The 27,908-nt window shown below is 39.3% G+C and overlaps 1 protein-coding gene across 5 annotated transcripts in view; it reads right to left on the minus strand.

The window, feature by feature from the left end:
* Nucleotides 1–27,908, minus strand: part of KIAA0895 (KIAA0895 ortholog) — a 76,156-nt gene that overhangs the window by 23,210 nt on the left and 25,038 nt on the right. For 3 of the 5 annotated variants that reach the window (XM_042922095.1, XM_042922105.1, XM_042922116.1), the window contains one exon: nucleotides 25,530–26,224. In XM_042922095.1, coding sequence (XP_042778029.1) covers nucleotides 25,530–26,224 — 695 coding nt within the window. Of the gene's footprint in view, nucleotides 1–144; nucleotides 265–19,899; nucleotides 19,972–25,529; nucleotides 26,225–27,908 lie in introns of those variants that run through there. The other 2 variants (XM_042922136.1, XM_042922127.1) reach the window with 2 other exon arrangements.

Consider the following 27,908-nt stretch of genomic DNA (forward strand, 5'->3'; position numbering starts at 1 on the left):
TGCACGGTAAAAAGCAGCATCTCAGAGAATGGAAATATAGCATAAAAAGGCTACATTTTTTATATGACAACTCTGATTATTAAAAGAATAAAAGCACATAATTAAAAACCCATTTCAGCAGATTAGCAAATATTTTTTGCATACCCTAGTCTAATGATCCCAAGTCATCAATATATCAAACACGGTGAGAAGAAGGTAAGAAATTTGGCCTTAATTCCAGCAGAGACAGATGTGGTGCCTTCTATATTGGACTGACATTTAGACCTAAAAAAGGTTAAAGAATTTTTTTAATATAACTTGTAGTTGTATGTTTTTAAAGTATGTACTTAATTTTGGATAAAATTAGCTTTTCTAGCATATGCTTACTCACTAGAAAAACTGTCGTTATCTGGTTACTATGGTAGTCCCCGCTCATCTGCAGGGGATATGTTCTAAGACCCCAGTGGATGACTGAAAATGCAGAGTACAAAAGCCTATGTACACTATTTTTTTCCTATATATACCCACCTATGATAAGGTTTAATTTATAAACTATGCACAGTAAGAGTTTAACAATAACTATTAAATAGAACAATTATAACAATACACTGTAATAAAAGTTAAGTGAATGTGGCTTCTCTCTCAAGATATCTTATGGTACCATAACCCACTCCTCTTCTTGTGATGTGAGATGATAAAATGACTGTGTGATAAGAAGGAAGGGGGGGCAAATGACACAGGCAGCAGCATGAGGCTACCACTGACCTTCTGACGATATGTCAGAAAGAGGATCATCTGCTTCCAGAGAGAGGTTGATCTCAGGCAACTGAAACTGCAGAAGGTGAAACCACAGATAAGGCATACTACTGTGTTTATTACAGCAGATATAAAAGAATTTAGAGAATTAAGAAAAACTTAAATACAGGTGTTCCCTGTTATTGCCAATAAATGGTACTAGAAGGCTATTAAGTGTTCATATTCATTCATATTCCTAATAGGAAACAAAAATTTGATAGGAAGTTTACACTAAAAAGGTACCCTATAAATACAAGAAAGAAAACATACCTTGGCAGCTTAATAACATTTAGGCAACTTTTATGTATGCCTATGTACTAATTTTTTGATTCATCAATGAATGAATAAAAATAGTGGGGGCTGGGGGGGAGGGGGAGTGATTTTTCCATCAGAATGATATACAATAGCACATAACATCCTTCATTTCATCCTGATTTACATGGCATCATAATGGTGGCAACACTACATGGGAGCTTGTGTTAATATGATGTCATGTCCAATCATTCTTTAAAGTGCCTATCCTATTGTTATCTCTACTGATTTCTTTCTTCAACAGTTTTTCAACTGGTCCAACCTAGGTAGATTTGTCAGTGATCACAAAGATCTCCAGTATCCTTCACTAACCTCAAGAAATAACTTCCCAATCCACCTGCATTATAATAACGCCCAGGCACAGAGACAGAAACAGTGGTTAAATGGGTGAATAAATTCAAGCATTAACAGAGACAGCAGAAATGTTGAGTGGCCACTTCATCAGTGAATATTTTTATGTTACAATTTCTGCTGCTTTATGCAATCTCTTAACTGCAGGCCACAAAAATTTTAGGAGTATGATCTCAGCTTTGGAAAAAGGAAAAGGCAATAAACAATGTAAAAAGGCACAAGGAAGCCTGCAAGAATATACCCAAAGGCTGCTGCTCCTGTTTGGGATGGAGTGATAAGATTGCACTGAGGTTTATTATCTGTATTTTTCAGAAGTTTTAAAATTCTTTACAATATGCATTTATTAGTGTTATGATCAAGAGGAAAAAGTCATTTTTCTTCAGTTTTACTGAGTTATGACTAACAAGTACAAATAAAAATTGTGGGGGCACCTGGGTGGCTCAGTCAGTTAAGCGTCTGACTCCTGATCTCAGCTCAGGTCATGATCTCACACTTCATGAGATCGAGCCCTGAGTCGTGCTCTGTGCTGACATTGTGGAATGTTCTTGGGATTCTCTCTCTTCCTCTCTCTCTCTCTCTCTCTCTCTCTGTTCCTCCCCCACTCAGTGTATGTGCACGTGTGCTCCCTCTCTCAAAATAAATAATAAACTTAAAAAATAAAATAAAAATGTGGCATATTTAGGTTGTACCATGTGATGTGTTTTTCTAAAGGTGTACAATGTAATGATTTAGTATATGTACACACTGTGAAATGATTACTACAAGCAAGTTGATTGACACAGCTATCACCTCACGTAGTTACCACTTTCTGTGTGGCGAAAACATCTAAGATCTTAGTATATTTCAAGTATACAATACAGTAATTTTATTTTAATTTTTTTAAGTTTGAGAAAGGGAGAGAGAGAGTAGGAGAGGGGAAGGGGGGGGGGGGGGGAGAGAGAATCCCAAGCAGGTTCTGCACTGTCAGCACAGAGCCGAACATAAGGCTTGAACCCATGAACCATGAGATCATGACCTGAGCTGAAATCAAGAGTCAGACACTCAACTGAGCCACCTACAATACAGTATTATTAACTATAATCATCATGCTGTACATTAGATCCCCAGGACTTATTCAGCTTATAACTGAAAGTTTGTACCCTTTGACCTACATCTCCCCATTCTCCCCCACAACCCATTTTTTTTTAAGAGAAAAGAAAGGAGAAGTTTATCTGCTCTCCCTTGAGTTCAGAGAATCCATATCTATACCACTTGGAGAATCAAGCTTTCACATACCTCATCCACATGGCAAATTACTTCTGAAAGGCAATAAATTTCATGTCAAATCTCTCTTCTCCATTAGTGTCATCATTTAAGTGAATCAGAAGACATTTCCCAGTATTATTTGGTCAGGAATTAAAACAAGAAGAAGCTTAATTATTTTTCTCCAATCATCACTTCCTTTTTTTTAAATTTTTTAAAGTTTATTTATGTATTTTGAGAGAAAGAAAAACAGCACATGAGCGGGGGGGTGGGGGGCAGAGAGAGAGCGAGAATCCCAAGAAGGCTTTGCGTGCTGTCAGCCAGAGCCCAATGTGGGGCTCGAACTCATGAACTGTGAATCATGACCTGAGCGGAAGTCAAGAGTGAGATGCTTAACCAAATGAACCATTCAGGCGCCTCTCCAATCATCGCTTTCAATTTGCCATCCAGGATATCACCTTCCTATGTCCAAATATCTCAACCAGTTTCATTAGCTTTCCAATATTTTTCAAATATCAAAGAAAGTCCACTTCAAGTCAATTTAATCAACTTTAAAAGGTCAATCACATAGAATTTAAAGCGCTTTCCCCTCCCCGAGGACAGGCCAGGCCTGAGGCCTAAAGAACCTTCACTGGGAAAGAAAAGTATAATAATGATTTCTTTCTCATTCCTCCCCGGTTTTCTAGGCCTCTCTTTCCCTTCAGCATACTGTGGGATGGGACAAAGGAAAAAACAATTCTGATGTAGCTGGTTCAGCTGCGGCCCTCCTTCCTCAACGTGAAGGCTGACACAGGCCTATCCTAGCCGGCACCTCCACTACAGCACGGCCACTACAAGAAGCCGCCTAGAGTGGACTACTAACAAAACTCTGAAATTTTAAAACACAGTAGGAAAAACCAAAAGACTTAACTGATTGTATACCCATTTTATGAAATACATGCAGTCAGTGACAATAATGCTGACAAAAAAGGTTGACAGTTTTTAATGATATGAGAAAATACAGGTATGTAAACAAAAATATACTAACCTCGATTATGAACATTAGGGATGGGACAAGGAAAACACACTAAATGTCAATAGTGATTATCTGTTAGCGACAGAATAATGGGATTTTATTCTCTTCTCTATACTTTTCCAACTTTCTATACTGAACATATATTTCTTTTATAACTGGAAAAATATAATGTTTAAGTGCCCTCTACTTTGTAAACTCCGAGTCTTTCTATTTACCACCTACTTTCTCCCACTTGCCAGTTAGTCAGTCATTGATATCCTTTCTCTGGAGTATTTGTGTTTAAAAAAAAAGAACACATGGGGGGAACAATCTTAACAATTCAAATATTTTTCTATAGATTTTTAGGCAGAGCAGATTGCTGGTAGAAAGAGTTGGTATGGCTTGCACACTTGAGGCCTCCTCATGGAGGAAGCAGCCACTTGCCTCAGCCATGTGAAGATCTAGCCCTGACTTATCTGTAAATATCAAATGTATTCTCTGCTGCCTTCCAACCATAAGAATAGCAAACACAAACAGAAGCAATCAGATATTACATAGTTTTACTGATCAGTTTTAAAAGTTTGGAACCAAATCATCTTAATATATAGACAACCCTATTGCCCAGGTCTTAGTTCCCTAATCTGGAGGAATGTGACCTTGTTTCTTGCTTTTGTGTCCATCTTACAACTATGCCAACTCTTCCATCACCGTGTTAGAAAATGATATAACAGAATCTCCTCTTGAGTTCTATAAGAACAGTATCAGGTAGGATATTTCTTCCTAAAAATGGGCTGAAATATGCCACCAAACAGTTTTGCCTTTTAAAATTGGACCAAAAACCATTATTTTTTTGCTAAATTATGAATCAATACCAGAGTAATAGAGAATAGAGAATCAATATTGGTATCTCTGCTCATATCAACTATTTCTGAATCCTTCCTCTTTATAAGAGGATGTTCTGAAGCTTTGTATATCTTACAGACATAAAAACAAATAGATTTTCAGAGAGCTCAAACCTAGAGCAAAAAGGAAGTAAATACAAACAAACAATTGTTCAGCATGAAGGAAATGATCCTATCTCTCCCCTGATCTAGATGTTATTTATAATGTCATGTAAAATAAAACATAAAAATAAAAATAAAATAAAACATTCTTCATAATGCTACAGCACTACCACCTCATGACCCTGAATCACTCTTATTCTCCTCTAGGAAAACAAGAAGCGGGGTGCCTAGGTGGCTCAGTCGGTTGAGTGTCTGACTCTTCATTTTGGCTCAGGTCACGATCTCACAGTTTGTGAGATGAGCCCCGCGTTGGGCTCTGCGCTGACAGCATGGAGCCTGTCTGGGATTCTCTCTCCGTTTCTCGCTCTCTGTTCTCCCCTGCTCTTTCTAAACTCTCTCTCTCAAAAAAAAAAAAACCAACCAAACAAACAAACAAAACCAAAAACCCCAGAATTGTATAATCAGGAAGACGGCAAAATAAGAGGACCCTAAACTCACCTTGCCACATGGATACAACTAGGTAACACTCATATCAGTGTAAATAACCCAGAAAATGGGAAGACTGGCAAAACAAACTCCACAACTAAAGGTACAGAAGAGGCCACAATGAAGAGGGTAGGAAGGGTAGAAGTGTGGTAGGGAGCTAAACAGGCCATCTGCAGGAGGGAACCCGTGGACGCAGAGGGGGGAGAGAAACAGATCCTCTCACTGGGGAGCCCACATGAGGAAGACAAATCCCCACATCATTTAAATCAGAAAACCAGAGAATATGAATTTCACTAGTTTTTACAACCAGTGGGACTTAAAGCCTAGAATTTACCATTATCAGCTGGCTCAGCTCTGAGAGAACCCAGAAGGCAAATGAAAACTGAGTCCCCACCCTTAAGGGGACAGCACTATAAACATCCCAGAGAAATATACAGAAGCAGCAGTTTGAAAAATGCCTGGGGCATAAGGGAGGGAGAGTGATTTACTAATTGCAGAGCCTGTTCCAGTGGGGCAGATTAAACTGGGAGGCTCCTCCAAGAACACAGGAGCTGGCAGGGCCATTTCCCTCGCCTACCCCCAGCATAAACACATGCTACCTGCAGGGATCACCACACTCCCTACCTAACTTGCTTACAACCTACCCTGCCCCCTCCAGCCAGGCCAGCCTCAGTCCCTGTGCTCCAAGTCCCCTCCAGAAGACCAGCGCAAACCTTGCCAACACCATCTGCCGACTGTGAGCTTTTGCAGGGCCTCCTGTGGGAGACACATGCACCTTGTTAAAACTGGGATTTATTCCTGGGATGCAAGGGTGATTCAATATTTGCAAATCAATCAAAGTGATATATCACATCAACCAGAGAAAGGATAAAACTATATGATCATCTCAATAGATACAGAGAAAGCATCTGACAAGTACAACATCCATTTATGGTAAAAACTGGGGACAAAGTAGGTCTAGAGGGAATATACCTCAACATAATAAATTAAAACCCACAAGGGCACCTGGGTGGCTCAGTTGGTTAGTGTCCAACTTGATTTCAGCTCAGGTCATGCTCCCAAGGTCATGGGATCAAGTCCTGTGTCAGGCTCCATGCTAAACATGAAGCCTGCTTGAGATTCTCTCTCTCCCCCTCGGTCCCTCTCACCTATTTGTTCTCTTTCTAAAAAAAAAAAAAAATTTATTTATATAAAAAAAAGAAAAGTCCACAGCTAACATTATTCTCAATAGGGAAAAACTGAGAGCTTTTCCCCTAAGGTCAAGAACAAGACAAGGATGTCCACTCTTACCACTTTTATTCAACACAGTACTTAAAGTCTTAGCCACAGCAATCAGACAAGAAAAAGAAATAAAAGGCACCCAAATTGGTAAGGAAGAAGTAAAACTTTCACTATTTACAGATGACATATTATATATAGAAAACCCTAAAAACTCTATCCAACAACTATTAGAACTGATAAATGAATTCAGTAAGGTTGCAGGATACAAAATCAATGTACAGAAAGCTGTTGCATTTCTATACACTAATAATGAAATAGCAGAAAAAGAAATTAAGAAAATAATCCTATTTATAATTATACCAAGAATAATAAAATACCTAGGAATAAATATAACCAAGGAGGTGCAAGACCTGTACTGTGAAAACTATAAAACACTGACTGAAAGAAATTGAAGATGACACAAATGGAAAGACAGTCCATGCTCATGGATGGGAAGAACGAATATTGTTAAAATGTCCATACTACCCAAAGCAACCTACAGATTAAAAAATTTTTTTTATGTTTATTTAGTTTTGAGAGAGAGAGTGCAAGCAGAGGAGGGGCAGAGAGAGGGAGACACAGAATCCGAAGCAGGCTCCAGGCTCTGAGCTGTCAGCACAGAGCCCGACGCGGGGCTCAAACTCACGAGCTGTGAGATCATGACCTGAGCTGAAGTCAGACGCTTAACCAACTGAGCCACCCAGGCACCCCAGCAACTGACAGATTTAAAGTAATCCCTCCCTATCAAAATACCAACAGCATTTTTCACAGAACTAGAACCAACAATCCTAAAATTTGTATGGAACCACAAAGACCCCAAATAGCAAATGCAATTTTGAAAAAGAAAAACAAAACTGGAGGTATCACAATTCCAGTCTTCAAGTTACATTACAAAGCTGTAGTAGCCCAAACAGTATGGTACTGCTACAAAAATAGAATGGAACAGAAGAGAAAACCCAAAAAGAAACCCACAATTATATGGTCAATTAATCTTTAACACAAGGGGCAAAAATATGCAATAGGAAAAAGATAGTTTCTTCAACAAATGGTGCTGGGAAAACTGGACAGCTACATGCAAAAGAATGAAACTAGACCAATTTCTTACACCATAAACAAAAATAAACTCAAAACACATTAAGAACCTAACTGTGAGACCTAAAACTATAAAAATAGCAGAAGAAACCACAGGAAGTAATGTCTCTTAGCCACAGCAACATTTTTCTAGATATGTCTCCTTCTGAGGCAAGGGAAACAAAAGCAAAAATAAACTATTGGGACTACATCAAAATAAAAAAGCTTCTTCTGCACAGAAAAGGAAACCAACAAACCAAAAACAACCTAGTGAATGGTAGAAGATATTTGTAAATGACATATGCAATAAAGGGTTAGTATCCAAAATACATAAAGAACTTATACAACTGAACACCAAAAAATCCTCAAAATAATCCAATTAAAAATGGGCAGAAAACATGAACAGACATTTCTCCAAAGAAGACAAACAGATAGCCAAAGGACACATGAAAAGACACTCAACATCACTCATCATTAGGGAAAGGCAAATCAATACCCCAATGAGATTTCACCTCACACCTGTCAGTGTTTTAAAATAAAAAACACTTTTTCTGATGGAAAGATGGCAGCATAGGAGGACGCTGGGCTCACCACACCCTGCTGATCAGATTCCACCCACACCTGCCTAAATAACCCAGAAAACAGCCAGAAGACTAGCAGAAAGGACTCTCCAGAGCCAAGCATAGACAAGAGGCCCACAAAAGAGGGTAGGAAGGGCGGAGAGGCGGTGTATGCTACACGGACTGGCAGGAGGGAGCCAGGGCTGTGGAGGGGCAGCCCGCCGGCAAGGTAGAGCCCCCGAGTCTGACTTGCAAAAGTGGAGGGGCCAGACTGCGTGAGTTCTGACAGCCAGCGGGACTTGACATCTGGAATGTTAAAAGCCAACAGCTCTGCTCTCAGAGAGCAGGAGGGCTAGAGGACAACGGGAGGGAGAGTTGTTGAGCCCTGGAGGACAGAGCTCAGCTTGGCGGGGAACAAAGGTGCTGGCCAGCGCCATCTCCCTCGCCCATCCCCCAGCCAAAATCCCAAAGGGAACCAGTTCCCGTCAGGGAACTTGCTTGCACCGCACAGACACCCAACACTGTGCTTCTGCAGATCCATCCCTCCAACAGGTCTGCCTCCCTCCTGGTGCTTCAGGGCCCCTCCCGAAGCGGACCACCAAAGGCAAAGCGAGCTGAGTCTGCCTCTCCCGCCCCTGTGCACCTTGCGGACCCACCCCAGCTAATATGCCAGATCCCATCGAAACAGCACCACAAGCTGGCAGTGTGCAAGTAGCCCAGACAGAGGCCACACCACTCCACAGTGAGTCCTACTCCTGGGAGAGGGGAAGATAAGGTACACACCAGTCTGACTGTGGTCCCAGCGGTGGGCTGGGGGCAGACAATGGGTCTGACAGCAGCCCCACCCACCAACGCAAGTTACTCCAGACAGCACAGAGGAAGAGCCCTGCAGTTCCGTGCCACTCCAGGGACTATTCAAATTGATGAACAGAAGAATTCTCCTCAAAAGAAACTCCAGGAAGTAGTGACAGCTAACAAACTGATCAAAAACAATTTAAGCAATATAACAGAAAATGAATTTAAAATAATAGTCATAAAATTAATCACTGGGCTTGAAAAAAGTAGAGGACAGCAGGGAATCTACTGCTACAGAGATCAAGAGACCAAGAAACAGTCAGGAGGAGCTAAACAATGCTATAAATGAGCTACAAAATCAAATTGAGGCAACCACAGCTCGGATAGAAGAGGCAGAGGAGAGAATAGATGAATTAGAAGATAAAATCATGGAAAAAGAGGAAGCTGAGAAAAAGAGAGATAAAAAAAATCCAGGAGTATGAGGGGAGAATTAGAGAACTAAGTGATGCTATGAAATGCAATAATATACGCATAATTGGGATTCCAGAGGAGGAAGAGAGAGAGAAAGGTGCTAAAGGTGTACTTGAAGAAATCATAGCTGAGAACTTCCCTGATCTGGGCAAGGAAAAAGACATTGAAATCCAAGAGGCACAGAGAACTCCCTTCAGACATAACTTGAATCGATCTTCTGCATGACATATCATAGTGAAACTGGCAAAATACAAGGATGAAGAGAAAATTCTGAAAGCAGCTAAGGATAAACATGTTCTAACATATAAAGGGAGACCGATAAGACTAGTGATGGATCTATCTACTGAAACTTGGCAGGACACAAAGGAATGGCAGGAAATCTTCAATGTGATGAACAGAAAAAAATATGCAGCCGAGAATCCTTTATCCAGCAAGTCTGTCATTTAGAATAGAAGGAGAGATAAAGGTCTTCCCAAACAAACAAAAACTGAAGGAATTCGTCACCACTAAACCAGCCCTACCAGAGATCCTAAGAGGGATCCTGTGAGACAAAGTACCAGAGACATCACTACAAGCATGAAACCTACAGACATCACAATGACTCTAAACCCATATCTTTCTATAATAACACTGAATGTAAATGGACTAAATGCTCCAACCAAAAGACATAGGGTATCAGAATGGATAAAAAAAAAACCAAGACCCATCTATTTGCTGTCTACAAGAGACTCATTTTAGACCTGAGGACACCTTCAGATTGAAAGTGAGGGGATGGAGAACTCTCTATCATGCTATTGGAAGTCAAAAGAAAGCTGGAGTAGTCATATCAGACAAACTAGACTTTAAATTAAAGGCTGTAACAAGAGATGAAGAAGAGCATTATATAATAATTACAGGGTCTATCCATCAGGAAGAGCTAATAATTATAAATGTCTATGCGCCAAATACAGGAGCCCCCAAATATATAAAACAATTACTCACAAACATAAGCAACCTTATTGATAAGAATGTGGTAATTGCAGGGGACTTTAATACTCCACTTACAACAATGGATTGATCATCTAGACACAGGATCAATAAAGAAACAAGGGCCCTGAATGATACATTGGTTCAGATGGACTTGACAGATATATTTAGAATTCTGCATCCCAGAGCAACAGAATATACTTTCTTCTCGAGTGCACATGGAACATTCTCCAAGATAGATCGCATACTGGGTCACAAAACAGCCCTTCATAAGTATACAAGAATTGAGATCATACCATGCATACTTTCAGACCACAATGCTATGAAGCTTGAAATCAACCACATGAAAAAGTCTGGAAAACCTCCAAAAGCATGGAGGTTAAAGAACACCCTACTAAAGAATGAATGGGTCAACCAGGCAATTAGAGAAGAAATTAAAAAATATATGGAAACAAATGAAAACGAAAATACAACAATCCAAACGCTTTGGGATGCAGCGAAGGCAGTCCTGAGAGGAAAATACATAGCAATCCAGGCCTATCTCCAGAAACAAGAAACATCCCAAATACAAAGTGTAACAGCACACCTAAAGGAAACAGAAGCAAAACAGCAAAGACACCCCAAACCCAGCAGAAGAAGAGAAATAATAAAGATCAGAGCAGAAATAAACAATATAGAATCCAAAAAAACTGTAGAGCAGATCAATGAAACAAAGAGTTGGTTTTTTGAGAAAATAATCAAAATTGATAAACCTCTAGCCAGGCTTCTCAAAAAGAAAAGGGAGATGACCCAAATAGATAAAATCATGAATGCAAATGGAATTATTATAACCAATCCCTCAGAAATACAAGAAATTATCAGGGAATACTATGAAAAATTATATGCCAACAAACTGGACAACCTGGAAGCAATGGACAAATTCCTAAACACCCACACACTCCCAAAACTCAAACAGGAAGAAATAGAAAGCTTGAACAGACCCATAACCAGCGAAGAAATTGAATCAGTTATCAAAAATCTCCCAACAAACAAGATGGCTTATTGGGGACCAGATGGCTTCCCCAATTCTACCAGACGTTTAAAGCAGAGAAAATACCTATCCTTCTCAAGCTATTCCAAAAAATAGAAAGGGAAGGAAAACTTCCAGACTCATTCTATGAAGCCAGCATTACTTTGATTCCTAAACCAGACAGAGACCCAGTTAAAAAAAGAGAACTACAGGCCAATATCCCTGATGAATATGGATGCAAAAATTCTCAATAAGATACTAGCAAATCGAATTCAACAGCATATAAATTAATTATACACCATGATCAAGTGGGATTCATTCCTGGGCTGCAGGGCTGGTTCAGCATTCGCAAATCAATCAACGTGATACATCACATTAATAAAAGAAAAGATAAGAACCATATGATCCTGTCAATCAATGCAGAAAAAGCATTTGACAAAATTCAGCATCCTTTCTTAATAAAAGCCCTCGAGAAAGTCAGGATAGAAGGAACATACTTAAACATCATAAAAGCCATTTATGAAAAGCCCACAGCTAATATCATCCTCAATGGGGAAAAACTGAGAGCTTTCTCCCTGAGATCAGGAACACAACAGGGATGTCCACTCTCACCGCTGTTGTTTAACATAGTGTTGGAAGTTCTAGCATCAACAATCAGACAACAAAATGAAATCAAAGGCATCAAAATTGGCAAAGATAAAGTCAAGCCTTCACTCTTTGCAGATGACATGATATTATACACGGAAAACCCAACAGACTCCACCAAAAGTCTGCTAGAACTGATACATGAATTCAGCAAAGTCGCAGGATACAAAATCAATGTACAGAAATCAGTTGGATTCTTATACACTAATAATGAAGCAACAGAAAGACAAATAAAGAAACTGATCCCATTCACAATTGCACCAAGAAGCATAAAATATCTAGGAATAAACCTAACCAAAGATGCAAAAGATCTGTATGCTGAAAACTATAGAAAGCTTATGAAGGAAATTGAAGAAGATATAAAGAAATGGAAAAACAGTCCATGCTCATGGATTGGAAGAATAAATATTGTTAAAATGTCAATTTTACATTGACTACCCAAAGCTACCCAAAGCTATCTACACATTCAATGCAATCCCAATCAAAATTGCACTAGTATTCTTCTCGAAGCTGGAACAAGCAATCTTAAAATTTGTATGGAACCACATAAGGCCCCAAATAGCCAAAGTAATTTTGAAGACCAAAGCAGGAGGCATCACAATCCCAGACTTTAGCCTCTACTACAAAGCTGTAATGATCAAGACAGCATGGTATTGGCACAAAAACAGACACATAGACCAATGGAATAGAATAGAAACCCCAGAACTAGACCCACAAAAGTATGGCCAACTAATCTTTGACAAAGCAGGAAAGAATATCCAATGGAAAAAAGTCTCTTTAACAAATGGTGCTGGGAGAGCTGGACAGCAACATGAAGAAGAATGAAACTAGACCCTTTCTTACACCAGTTACAAAAACAAACTCAAAATGGATAAAGGATCTGAATGTGAGACAGGAAACCATCAAAACCCTAAAGGAGAAAGTAGGAAAAAACCTCTCTGACTTCAGCCGCAGAAATTTCTTACTTGACACATCCCCAAAGGCAAGGGAATTAAAAGCAAAAATGAACTATTGGGACCTCATGAAGATAAAAAGCTTCTGCACATCAAAGGAAACAATGAAAAAAACTAAAAGGCAGCCAACGGAATGGAAAAAGATATTTGCAAATGACATATCGGACAAAGGGCTAGTATCCAAAATCAATAAAAAGCTCACCAAACTCCACACCCGAAAAACAAACAAACCAGTGAAGAAATGGGCAGAAGACATGAATAGACACTTCTCTAAAGAAGACATCCAGATGGCCAATGTCACTCCTCATCAGGGAAATACAAATCAAAACCACGCTCAGATACCACCTCATGCCAGTCAGAGTGGCTAAAACGAACAAATCAGGAGACTATAGATGCTGGCGAGGATGTGGAGAAACGGGAACCCTCTTGCACTGTTGTGGGAATGCAAACTGGTGCAGCCACTCTGGAAAACAGTGTGGAGGTTCCTCAAACAATTAAAAATAGACCTACCCTATGACCCAGTAGTAGCTCTGCTAGGAATTACCCAAGGGATATAGGAGTACTGATGCATAGGGGCACTTGTACCCCAATGTTTATAGCAGCACTCTCAACAATAGCCAAATTATGGGAAGAGCCTAAATGTCCATCAACTGATGAGTGGATAAAGAAATTGTGGTTTATATACACAATGGAATACTATGGCAATGAGAAAGAATGTAGCAACGTGGATGGAACTGGAGAGTGTGATGCTAAGTGAAATAAGTCATACAGAGAAAGACAGATACCATATGTTTTCACTCTTATGTGGATCCTGAGAAACTTAACAGAAGTCCATGGGGGAGGGGAAGAAAAAAAAAAAAAAAGAGGTTAGAGTGGGAGAGAGCCAAAGCATAAGAGACTCTTAAAAACTGAGAACTGAGGATTGATGGGGGGTGGGAGGGAGGGGAGGGTGGGTGATGGGTATTGAGGAGGGCACCTTTTGGGATGAGCACTGGGTGTTGTATGGAAACCAATTTGCCAATAAGTTTCATATATACATATATATATATATATATATATATATATATATATATATATATATATATATATATATAAAGAATAGTCCAATAGCACAATGTAACATTTAAACCACTAATCCAGAAAATAAAAAATCTCTATATAAAACTTTTAGCATTGTATGCAGTGCTGGGGGGCTCAGTTGGTTAAACATCTGACTGGATCTCAGCTTAGGTCTTGATCTCAGGATTGTAAATTTAAGCTCAGTGTTGGGCTCCACACCCAGCGTGGAGCCTACTTTAAAAAGAAAATAAAACAAAACACTTGGAATTATCTTAGATCATTTTAAAAACTTTCTGAAAAATCTTAACATTCTGGTGAATGATCTGCTTTTGGTATACCTGCTAATTCTGTTTACTGTTTAGTAGTTTGAAAATCTGACCATCAATCATGAACCACTTCAACAGTCCTATGTAGAAAAACTATCTCCCTTCTCTCTTTTCACTCAGTGAAAAACTGTGTACAATAGGGACACTATTATGATACGAGTCGGGGTGATATTGTGAAAGACTAGAAATGAGTAGATCTAGTTTTACATTAATGCCTTACTAAATGTGTCATCTTGAGTATGTCGTTTTACTTTTCACAGGTTTAGTTTCTTCACAGGCAAAATGGAGATGAAAATTTTTCCATTTACCTCAAAGAGTTGTTGTGAGGATGAAATTAGAGACAACACCAAGAAAGGAGAAAAGGAAAGAATGTGTTTTGCAATCTATTTCCCACATGACTGTATACAGGTTTAACAGAAGATAGCTGGGTTTTAATTTTACAATTTAAAGTAACTGATTTGACATCCATCCAGTCCCAACCCTCCCTTCATTACTTTCCTTTTTAGTAAATTCTAACACCTAGAACTCTTCCCCCACCACCTATCCAAATACTGAATAACCCCTAGGAGATCATATAGACCTTGTCTTTAAGCCAGTGTTTTCCAAACTGTTTCCTGTAGAAAAGTGGTTAACAAGGTATCATTTTTAAGAGTTTTATGGCCAAATGTGATTGGAAAATATTGTATTAAACAAAATTAAACAAGACTCTTCCAAGCTTTCATTTTGATGCTGTACATGGTCAATCTCAGGGATGAATATAACATTTTGTGTCTTCCAACTTATGTGACCCTCTTTTCTCATGCAGTATTCCTCAAATCAGTTTGAAAATACTTATTTCAGATAAGCATGAGTTGTGTACACACCCATACACTCCCTCTGGTACTTTGAGATTCTCAGAATGAAAAGCAAAATCCCAAATACTAAATGAATTTTCCAATGGTGACTACTACTTCTTGGCAGCAAATTAAGTAAGATATGGATTACTCAATCAGATCATTAGGTCTCCATTTAAGGTACTGCAGCCACAAACTGATGGGACACCAGAGCAGTAGTCATACTCAGATACCTTTAGCTACGAGCAGTCACTACTCTGTAAAGCCACTGAGTGTAATATCTGGGAGAAACAATAGATTCATCCTTACATTCCAATTAAAAAAAAAAAAAAACCCACTATGTTGACCCCTTAAAAAACATACATTCAGGTTAAACCTGACCCTTGGGCCACAAATATGGATCCATTGTTTGTAAAGTACATCACTAAATTTCTACATTACCATCTAGAAAGTAAGGGCCATTCATTCATTCATTCATCTTATTTGTGCTAATCACTGATACATTTTTTTAAGGTTTTAAGTAATCTCTACACCCAGTGTAAGGCTTGAACTCACAACCCTGAGATCAAGAATTATACACTCTACTGACTGAACCAGCCAGACACCCCTAATCACTGATACTTTTGTTATTTTTATATTTTATAATCTAAGCCCCCATTTAACCATTAGACTGGAAAAGATGACACATAAACCAACAAAATTTAGTAATACTCTGATAGAGGTATAAATATTGAGATGATGGAGAAAGGTAAATAAAAGTGGGCCACTAGAGGAAATAGAGGGCATTCTGGACAAAGGAAAGAATAGTGTCAGAAGCATATACAAAATTAAGTGAAATAGAGTTTCTGGGCTGGAGAGGCATCAGAAGTCTCATTTATTTAATGCCAGGAACTGAGCTAGATTCTGGGTCCCTGGCTGGTGCACCCAGGGAGTGTGCGCCCGAACCCCAGGCATCGCCCAACAGACCCCCAAAGCTTGGCCAAGGCAACTTCAGGTGAGCCCCCCACCCCAGCCCCTTGTGAGCACAGCAGGTGGCGCTCCATCCCAGCTGAGCTGGGAGAGGTTGGGGAGGGGATGCAGGGCCACGGGCCCGTAGACCTTTGGTGGGGAGCCTGAGAGTCACCCAGCAGCTGGCATGGTGCACAGCATACTCACACAGCCTTCAGACCCAGATTTCAGACACCCAACAGCTGGCAAGGCCTGCCCCTTAACGTCCCACCTGGCAGGGCTAGACAAGGGGTCCCAGACCTGGCAGGTGCTCTGTCCCGCCTTCCTGCAGCCGCCTGGGTCCCCAATCTCACCATTTCCCTCCCATATGCTGCCTTCCTCACTCCCAGGGTCTGTGGGTCTCCTCTTTTTGGAGGAAGGGGAAGATTAAGAAGAGGTTTGCCAGTTGGGTGGGGAGCACAGGACCTCCTTCAGACCTAGGCAGGAGCCTGTGAATTGTGGAGGGGTTGTCAGGACTGTCTTTGGGTTTGGAGCCTTTGACAGCAGGCTGGGGGCAGTGGGGAGGCCTGTCCGCCCCTCCTGCTCCACAGACCTGACCTGGACCCCTCCTCACACCAAGATCTGACTCCCATGTGGCAAATTCCTTCAGAGTCTTACTGGGATTGGAAGAAGCCCTCTGGCACAGAGACTCCTAGAGGCCTTCAGGAGGTCTCCAGCTATCAACCCTGAAACTCTGCTCCCTACCAAGCCCCACAAGCTCCCCTTCCAGATCAAGCATGGTGTCCAGGGTCTGGGGGCGGGGTTGAGTAGGACCCTGGATGGAGGCAGCTGCCCCTACTCCTCACTGATGGAGTTGGGCCACTGTTCAAGAGAGAGGGGACAGAACCTTCTGGAGGTGGGAGCTGGAGGTCCAGGCTGGCAGCGAACATAGCTGCTCTGTCTCCCCTAGGTCCTGCTGAGCCTGCAGGTATAGCTGATAAATAAAATACTCTTTTTATCAAAGGATTCAGTCTAGTGGTGAAGACAAAAGAAAAAAAAAAACAAGAGGATAGCAGCATGATAAACGCTATGCTAGATAATTTCCACAAGATACTGTGGGATTACAGAGTTGACTTGGAAATGTAAGCACGAGCCAGATCATGAAAGATGAAAGACCTACAGGCCATGCTACAGATTTCGGACCTAATCTCGAATTATGAGGAGACCTGAAGTGTTTCAGGAAGGCAAATGACATCAGACTTGTATCTTAGAAAGACACTGATGCAGTGTGGAGAGCAGGGGAGACTGAAGCAAATACTTTTGCCAATACATAATTCAGTTTTCCATAAAATAGAAATTGTAGACTATGATCAGATTATAAGAAAAGTATTAAAAACATATATATTCTACACATGCAGAATGTAATAGATCGAGTGATCTGAGACACTGAGTCTAACATCAATGAAAGAACACAGTTGGACTAAAAAAGATGTCACCTGCAGCCTTCTTCCCGCCCCGCCCCCCACCCCCACTGCATGTTTGCGTCGTCAGGGCCGGGGGTAGTCTGGATGTATACAGTGGTGACTGGGACTATCAGAGGGCAACTGCTACCAGGATAAGAGATTTATAAACAGCTTAGTAATGAAGACTCTTCTTTTACCACCTATCAGGAAAAAGCAGATATTCAAGCTGTTCTGTAGCAAAGATCCTGTTAAGAACCTAAGAATGCATGTTAGGCAAAATTTCAAAGGCAAATCAACAAAATGCTGTTTCAGTGAGTCATCAAGGTCACAGCTTCTTCCAAAGACATACAATCTGATAATGTATTTCCATCTCTGAATATAAAAAATCTTCCTTGCTATTAGGTTAACAAATGACTCCACTTCTCCAATCTATACAGAACATACTAAACTCTTAATCTTTAAAAAAAAGAAAACCTCACAATTTTAGGTATCTGTGAAAGGTTTGTGATTTGCTAAACACAAAACTGTGTCACCTAAGGAGAGGTAAGATTTAAAGGTGGCTTGCTTTTTCTTCCCCTTTTTATTTGAATGACTTGAGGTCTACCAAGATAAAGTACTACAACATTAGTACAATTAAACCTTAGCCTCAAGGAACCTTTTATAAGGCCTAAGGAAACCTTAGCCGCAAGGAAATGTTGCGTCAAGACATCCTGCTATCAGTGAAGCTGTCTGATTTCCAATTAAATTGCTTCCTACAAAAACGGAAAATAAACACATCTTGCTTTTAGAACATGACATGATTTTATGTATTATTCAAAAGCATGTGTTTTAATATAATGAATTACCTATTCCATTTACACAAGACCCTGTTTTCTGAGAACCACACTTAAAATTAAAAGTCTTTATGTTATGCCAGCCATTGGTCCCAGTACAACAGAGCTTATTATATTTAATAGATCTGGTAAAATGGAGGTGGTGGTGAACTGGCAACCCAAGGGATAAATGTGGCCCAGGAACAAGTTTTCCTTGGTCTGGACAGCCTTTGCTTAATTGAATTAGCAGTTAACATTTACTTGGAGATAAGCAATTTACATGTTTCTATGTCAGAATAAAGATACATTACAAAGTATAGTGTAAAATTCACATGAATTTAAGATAAAACAGATTTGCTCCTGATTTCCTTGATTATTCTCTTTACATCTCTATTAGGTTATCTTCTTAGTAAAGTTTGAAAAGCATTCTCCTGAGCTGTCATACTGAATATACATTATAGAAAGAACTGTATTGAAATGGCTAACTTTTAGGTTTTTGTACTTGGAGAAACAAATTTCACTTATTTAGAAAATTAGTTTTGGGGCACCTGGGTGGCTCAGTCGGTTAAGCGTCCGACTTCGGCTCAGGTCACGATCTCACAGTCTGTGAGTTCGAGCCCCGCATCAGGCTCTGGGCTGATGGCTCAGAGCCTGGAGCCTGCTTCCGATTCTGTGTCTCCCTCTCTCTCTGCCCCTCCCCCATTCATGCTCTGTCTCTCTCTGTCTCAAAAATAAATAAAAAAGTTAAAAAATTAAAAAAAAAAAAGAAAATTAGTTTTAGCAAACCTAATTATTTGCCAATTATGTTGTATTAGAGCACTGTTATCTGAAGTAAAAGAATTTTCAGTTAACACAACTTGTGGAAACTGAACTTTTCTGTGATTAATACGCAATGTGAAAGAAGAACCAGAAGTTTTTACAAAATAAATGACACAACCGGATATATAATATGACACAAAACAGAATCTTGACTTAATTAGCCACAATATTTTTAGGTCTCAAATTGAGAGAGATCTGTGAGGTCCTAGAAAGAGTTCTAAATAATCATTTTCATTCTACACCATAATGTGCAAGGAAAACTTCAGAGACTGAGCCAATTTCTCTCCTACAAAGCAAGATTCCTACAAATCAATCCCAAATCAAAGAAAAAAATATACACATATTAATGTTTATTTCTGAGAAAGAGAGAGAGATAGAGAGACAGATGGAGAGACAGAATCTGAAGCAGGCTCCAGGCTCTCAACTGTCAGCACAGAGCCTGATGTGGGGCAAGATCATGACCTGAGCCGGAGTCAGATGCTTAACCAACTGAGCCACCCACACGTCCCCCAAATCAAGGAATATTTTTAAAAGAAGGCAATTCTCCAATTTCTTAGTTACATTTAAATGTCTGACAAACCTTTTATTTAACATAGTAATTCTTACAAACAGCTAAAATCCATTCTGCTATTGGTTGAAAGGGTTATATCTTAAGGTATCGTAAAGATTAACAAGTACACATCTACGGAGTACTTTGGCATACTACAATAGAAACATAAAGATGTTTTATTGTATGTTTTTGACATCTCAATATTTTGCAAACTTACCTGCACATTTCTTCCAGTAATTGCAAGCCTTTAACGTCTGTTCTTTATCCAGACTAACATTCCTTAATACTTACTTCCCTATCTTTCCCAAGTTCATCTTTTCCCCCAGAGGTTATGATACAAGATGTCTATAACCAAATCAGAGGTTCAAAAGCTTTCTTTCTTTATAAATCAATTCAGTGCTTTATTTTTACTTAGATGTTTGATTTTAAGCATTGCTTCTATCTCTACTTCATGCCACTGTTTGTGGCTTTTTTCTATTACTGCGTTTACTACTTACTACAGACCCTAGTGAATTACTCATGGCTGGTGTAGCACTGTCCTCAGCAGGAAAGCAAAGGTGGTGGCTGCCTTCATGAGAACTATTCCACAGAGAAAGAGCAGGGAATATCTTCCTATTTTTAACTAATTCATATAAATGCTTCCTTCCATTAATATGGGTAACCAATAACTATACTTACAAATAGTTATTTTGAAATATATAAAGTCTTAGGAATAGCAAAACACTGGATACAGTATTTCAATTGTAGAAGGAATTTTTGAAAACTATTTTTTAATTTTTTAATTTATGGATTAAATTAATGTCTTTTATGTATTTATCTTGAGAGAGAGCAAGAGAGCAGGGGAGGGGCAGAAAGAGAGAGGGAGAGAGAGAATCCCAAGCAGGCTCTGTGCTATCAGTGCAGAGCCCCATGCAAGGCTCGGTCTCACAAACTGTGAGACCACGACCTGAGCCGAAATCAAGAATCAGATGCTTAACTGACTGAGCCACCAGGCACCCCTTACACTATTTTCCATTATTTTTTCATTTGAAGACACTTAAGTAATTTTATCTTAACACTTATCAATTCTGGATTATGTATACTCCACCTGAAGCAGAAAGGGAACAGATGAAATGCAACAGTTAGGACAATAGTAAAAGAGAAATAGTACAGAGCCTTACTGGAAGGGATGTTGCTGCTTTGTTCCCTGGCAGAGCCACAAGGGCAGGAAGAGAGAAATCAACACCTATAATGTTGTGGATGGATAGCCTGTCTGGGGAGCCCTTCCCAGTCTTCCTAAGGCATTCATTAACACTGTATTGAGTTGAGACTGAAGTCATAACTAAAAGAGGACGATGGGTGCCCTTACTGGGAGATACTTTTGTCTCACAGTTCTAAAAAAACCAGCAAAATCACTATTACATAAGTATATATCATAAAGAGGAAAAAATATCTTCAATGTCCTCATAATTAGCTTCTGCCAGAGGCATGGATCCTTGCCAGCAAAGTGAGAGGATCTTTCCATCTGGTGCCCTTTGGGTGCTGGGGGTGGCAAAGGGACAGGACAGCCAGGCTAAAACCATGCTGTGAAACAGTGGTGTGCTGGAGCCCCATCATTCTGGCTTGTGAGGACTGAATTTTTATTAATTTGCAAGCAGTTCATGTTACACTGCTTGAAACTGATCATGGTGGAAGTATTCATATTTACATCATGGACACTGAGAGCTGGTTTTCCAACATGCCATTGTGTGGAAGTCAGCAGCACTTGAAACAGACTCCTGGTTCTGCACCTTACTATATGTGACCTCAGGAAAGTTACTACACTTCTCTACGTCAATTTTTTCAACTGGTAAAACTGCAAGTATTGCACCTCATGTGAGGAACTAAAAATGATAACAGTTATAAAGTACTACGCAATCAGAGTAACAAGCAAATATTAAGTAGTCTATCAATGCTAGTTATAATCTGTCACACATTGATGGTTCATGTGACTTTGTCCTTAAATTTCAAAGCAATTTTAATGGAGCAAGGGTCCTTAAATAAAAGGGCAATGTCAACAATTTCATAATAATACAAGTATATGGAGAACAAATGTTTTTGTTCGCTCTTCCCCTGCTACCCTCAAGGCAAAATTTCTAACTTAGCATACACTTAATTTACTTGGCCTTCTGTACAAATATCATACAACTAAAAAGTATTAGAAAGTATTACAATGCCAAAGAACCCCATGCTTATGGTAAATATTATATGAATATAGGGCCCAGGCTCAATGTGTGAATAGTAATGTAACACAATGGACCTTTACAAAGATATCAGAAAGCAGGCCTTACAACTGACCAGGAATCTCAAACTGACAGCAAATACAGCAGCCCAAACAGATGTTTTATTTGAATACAGAGTTTTTTCTTCTTCTTTTCTAAAATATGACTGTAAATAAATGCCTTTAAGAGATCAACTTAGGCCCACCAGTCCCCATTTCTTACATCTAGGAAAGTCTGAAGGAAACCAGAAGCAAGCTTCTAAGAGTCCTCTCCAAATGAAGTCACAAAGGATACAAGTAACTTCTCCAGCAACTGAGTTCTAAGAACAGGTAAAGAGTGGTCTACCAAGGAAACTTGTTACAGATCAGCACCCAAGGTTTTTATTGGGAACTAGTACAGAAGGACCCCTATGCCTACCATGTTCTAAAGTTCCAGACTGTCAAAAGGAAAAGAGGTGTCCAATATAAACACTGTTTGCACAACTCAGGCACAGCAGACTACTCTTACCATTTAAGGAAAGTTTTATTTCAGTCAACTGTTTACCAGTCAAGTTCTCAGACTAAGGCCAACCTTGCAAGCAGACCTTTCTAAGTCAGTGGTATCAGGCCTGCTATCAACTGCTTTTGCACACCTACCTTTTAATTTTTCTTCCCTGACAGCCAGAGGAGCCTCGTCCCAAGGTCTTTACCTGATACCCCAAAGCCTTCTTTCTCTCATACAAAAGCAACCCATTTGCCAACCACTAATTATCCCCACTGCTCCAGTTTTATTAATGCATATGAAAATAATTCAACCGTTATCTAGCCAAACAAAAGTTGACTTATTTTCCCAATGTTATTAAATATCACTCTACTAATCAGAACCTCTAGTTAGCATGAGCTAGCCTGGATCTACACTGAGATAGGATTCCAGCCAGAGGTAGAAAACAAGTCACTTAAGTTGTCCATTGGCTTTATCATGTAAATATATAATTTCCATTTGACTTGCTGGAAATACTGAAAATAGTTCAAGGACTCTTATTACTACCCTGAAGACTCTTCTCATCTCTCACTTCCAATCTTACTCAACAAAGTGCACAGTGCAAAGCCAAATGGATTTGGTATCTAGGTTTCCCAGAGGCAGTCAGCCCCCAGGAAGTAGGACAAAAAGTGCACTGGCTGCCAGTTTTGCTGTATGAGGGCGCCACTGAAGAGCCACTTCTAAGCCACCGGTGAGGATGCACCTGACCCTTAACAGCTTTCAGCATTCTCTCACCCCAGATCCCTTCTTCAACTCCCAGGAAGCACTGCACTCCTTCCTGCAAAGGTCCAGAGCCACACAAAACAGATATTCTCAGTTTCTGTCAAGTTTAAAAATACTCAAGGGTTGGGAAGCTGAGGGCCACCATGGCTGTCAGCAAGAGGGTGAGCAGGGTTCAGCAGGCTCCACCTGGAATTATATTCAAGTCCAATAGCCCATGCTAGACCCCATGAACCACCTCACGGACCTGTCTCCTGGGGGACCTAATGCTTAGATCACAAAAACCGGCATCCTGGAACTCCTGGACATTGATGGGACAATCAACTGAGAATGACCAGAGCTTGAGCACTGCTTTGGTTCCATTCTGATAGACTTATCTTGTGCATGGAAAGTTTAGCACTGTTCTGCCAATGTGTGCACTGGAGAGGACCATGGTCACTCCAACAACAGTGCAGACTGCCTTCCATTGAAGGATTCAGATCCTGACTATCTGCTAGGGGTCGACAAGGCCTTGAGGGTGGAGGCCAGAGACCATCAGGTGACTCGGCTATCCTGGTCCCCTTGTGTAGCATGTTTCTGAATCCCAAGACTAGCTCTGAAGCTGTGTTTTTGCTTCACAGCTGGGGGCGGGGAAGGATGTATGACATCATGTCATAATCCACTCAGATACTAAATAGAAATTTAAGCAAATTTTATGGAGGCCTTGTTCTAATGAATCCCTTTTATTCAATTAAAGTGGTTTAAACAGTACACTAGGCATTTGTTGACAGCATTCTCCCAAAGGGTAGCCTTTGAAGTACAGCCAGTAGGATTGCTGGTGCTATTTACTCGAGCAACCCAAGTATAGGTTTATCTCCTCAAGCCGGAATTGGGTTAAAATAAAGACTGTAAAGCCACAGGCCAAGCAGTGTCAGTTCTCAATCTGTGGAGCAGCTGATCTTCCTGTCTTCCAGGGAAATGAGAGAACACTCATTTTGATCCAATGGTGGGAAATCTCTTCCCCAATTGGTAGGGTTTAGGGTAGGACACCAAATTAAAGAATATTGGTAGGTAAATCTCAGCCATCTCTTTCAGCACTAATGGGGAAAAAAGCAAATAGCATTTTCATAATTATCATAAATTTTAAATGAGTGAAATCCCTATTCAGTCGATTGCAATGTCCGAAATAAAAATCACAAAATGACTGCCAAAACAGGAATAAAGACAATAGTTGCCCTTATTAGTATTTAGTACAATCTCAGCACTTCTAAATAAAAAGTGCCCATTAAAAATCTAGAGAAGCAGTTGAAAAGGTTTCTTCTAATAAAGGAAAATAAATAGCAAAACTAAAATTATTATAATCCTAAAATAAGCTTTACATAATGGCTTCAAAAGGCTTGTCAGATTCTGTCATTTATTACAACAAAAATCTGCTGGCCACAAGTCCAAGGAACTGTATTATAGCAAAAATGCTAAAATAGGGCACACCCCACAGGCAAATGGAACCACGCAGTTTCACCAAGCCTACAAACAGATTTTCAATCACTCACAAAGCCAAGTTGAACCTCATGTATTATAAAAGCGTGCAGAAAGTTAATTTAACCAAAGGTAGTCTGCCTTTATCATCTCAACACTATGCCTTTCAGATAAACATCAGCCAATTTCTCCTCAAAAATTTAAGGATTTCAAAGTTTTTTAAGCCTCATAATACACAAAACTATGTGCCACGTGTCTAAATGGAGCAATATCGAAAGTGTTGCTCATATCCTTCACATCATGATCTTCTAACCTTGAAAATAATTGTTAAAACTCCACTATTTTCTTCTTTAAATGAGTGCTGAAATATTTATTTGACAATGATTAACAATGACAACAAAGCATTAAGAAGTTCATGGGCAAGTATCAAGTCTAGCTCTCCAAAATGCCTATGGAGCCTAAAAAAGATGGGAGTGTAATAGCATAGGGGAACCAAAGACTGTATGATCTACCTAAGGCCCTCAAAATCAAATGGAAAATGCAAACACAGTGTGAGCTGCATAACACTGGTCTCTGGGTTGGCTAATGGCCTACATGTCTGTAACTCCCAAATGAAAGCCTAGAACCAGAATCTTAAGCTTCTTCCAAATATAGCTGCTTCCTGCCACAAAGTCTATCTAACAGATTCTTCATAGATTCTGACTAGTGCATAGTAGTTTACATATAGGCTATGGCACTCACCTGGAGATTTCCTATCACATATTTACATGTACTGAATGGGAGTTAACTATAACATATAAATAACTGGAATGTTTTTTAAAGCCTTTTTTTCTTTTTTTTTCTTTTTATAAGACTATAAATAATTGCTTTAGTTACGTAAAAATGAAATACCACTACTGAAGTAGCGTTTTACCTGTTTAAGAAATCGGTCAGATGCATTGCTGTGTTTGGCCAACACACTTGGCAGAGATGGATTTGCATATTCAAACTGAGGATTGTAGGTATAGTCAGACTTGAAAAATCTCAGTTTTTCTTTCTCCAAGTTGGTGGGCTTTATAGCAGTCAGTATACAAAATTTCTTCCCAGAAAAGTCATCTCCCTTTTCAAAACTTCTAGACAGCTGAGGCTGTGGCTTTGGCTTTGGCAGAGTGGAGAAATGGCGTCGCTTTACCTTGTTTTTGGGTTTAGGCGGCAGTACTATGCTGCTCCCTGTAACAGAGATATCATGTGTAAACTTTATAGGACTCGACACTGAACTAGTGACAAAGACACCAGGCTGCCTTTCTAGGCAGTACCAAGTACCACTGCTCATCACAGGCACTGGGGCTTTCATCTTGCGAAGATCTTTACTACGAGAAGAACTAGGAGATTTGCTGGGCTTTCTACATCTTTTGGAGTAGGTGGAGGAAGGCTGTTTTTGTGAATGATGCTTTTTCTCCTCTTTGCTCTGTAGCAGAACATTGTAACTACTGGTTCCAGTTGTGAAAATGTCCTTTAGTATCCCAGTAGATAAATGTGAAATGCTTCTTTTGCTGTCAGTGATCAATGACTCTTCTGCATTTAGAACAGACTTCTTAGCAAGTTCTTGCTCAGGCCAGTGAAGCTTTTCTGTGTTAATAAACAAAATCAAAACAAAAGAAATAACAAAGATACCAGATGAAGCAAATTGCTTATTATACAAAAAGTACTCTGAAGGTTCTGCAAACCTTATAATTTTGCAACGATCTTTAGAAAAGACATTTTAAATATTAAATATATTACCAAGCTTTGGTCATGCTAGACATTGTCACTTCTATATAAGCATATATATGCTAAATTTTAAAAATTCTCAGCTTGAAGCCATTAAGATGATCAAAGTTTAATATCAATGTGAGATAATACACATAAGTAATCTGAATATTCAACTCTACCAATAACTATAATTTCACAGTAAGGATATAATTTTCAATAGTAAATAACAATATCAAAGCAAGACCCAAGGCATTTAAAAGCCAATACAATCTTGAAATTAGATGTTGTAAATAAATATAGCTATCAGGAAAAGAAGGACAACACTGCCTTATTTATCTCAGAAACAATTTTTAAAATTAAATAAATGATATGTGTATGTTAAAGCATGTTTTCATAATGTCACTCAATTGTTTGATTTTCTTAATTCTAGGCTACAAGTTAAAAGAAAATTAAGGTTTTTTTCCTTGCCAAATCTGAAAAAAAACTGTAACTGTTATTACCTAGACATAAGAATATCAAATGGTAAATTAAGGAGAGGTCAGTTTTGCCTTTAGATTTCACAGTGCTTTAAAGAGGTACGAACCACCCGATATACTGACGCTCATGCTCTGCTTTAAAACTGTGTTGACCTGCATTGTTTCATTCCACAAATACATGGAATACTACTAACTAGGTACTATGAGAAACATACGTTATGAGAAACATCTTTATGAATCTACTGCCTCTGCCTTCAACCAGCTTCCAATCTGGCTCTGAAGGCAAGGCAAGCCTATGAAGATTTGAATAGTAATACAAGACAGTATAAGTTTAAAAGCAAAAAGCAGAAAATACAGAGTTCAGAGAAGGAAGAAAGTAATGTGAAGAGAAACATGAGATTTCGGCTAGACCCTTAAGAACTTTCAGATTCAATTCTAAATTGACGAAGTGTCTGAATTTGTCTTAAATCCTACTTATTAGAATTAGATTCCAGCCCAAGTCCTATCTACAAATATGACCTCTGGCCAAGTATGCTTCTAAACCTTAAGTCTTTCAAATGACATATGATTCTCTCAATTCTCTTTTCCAAGTCTCATGGACCCTTATGCCTCTAGCCCCAACCTTTGGCTCCTACTACGGAAGCAACTTCAATGCTAGCCAACTTGAACAGCTGCCTGCCTTGCTAAGAAACAATTTATTTCAATTTTTTAAAAACTTTATCCACGTACATCTGTCATTCACTCATTCAAGGTTTGACATTCAGGGATCCTTTCTACAATGAGTAGTAATACATAATAATAACAATAATGGCAGATACCATTTGTTGACACATTTATGTGAGTTTGGGATTTCACAGAAAACTATACATGTTGTATCACTTAATCCTCAGAAATGTTAAACCATTTGTTCAATGTTATATTACAATAAAGTAATAAACAGCAAAATGATTTGAGAGTGGGTGTAGGTAATTAGAGTTCAGGCTTGTTATTATGTATATAACATATAACATTCATTCAATTATCAACAGCTATTCAATATTGTCAGCTATAAGCACAGCACTGTGCCTTTTCTTTCTCTGTACAGA

Source organism: Panthera leo, chromosome A2 (genome assembly GCF_018350215.1).
Source record: "Panthera leo isolate Ple1 chromosome A2, P.leo_Ple1_pat1.1, whole genome shotgun sequence".
Lineage (NCBI taxonomy): Eukaryota > Metazoa > Chordata > Mammalia > Carnivora > Felidae > Panthera > Panthera leo.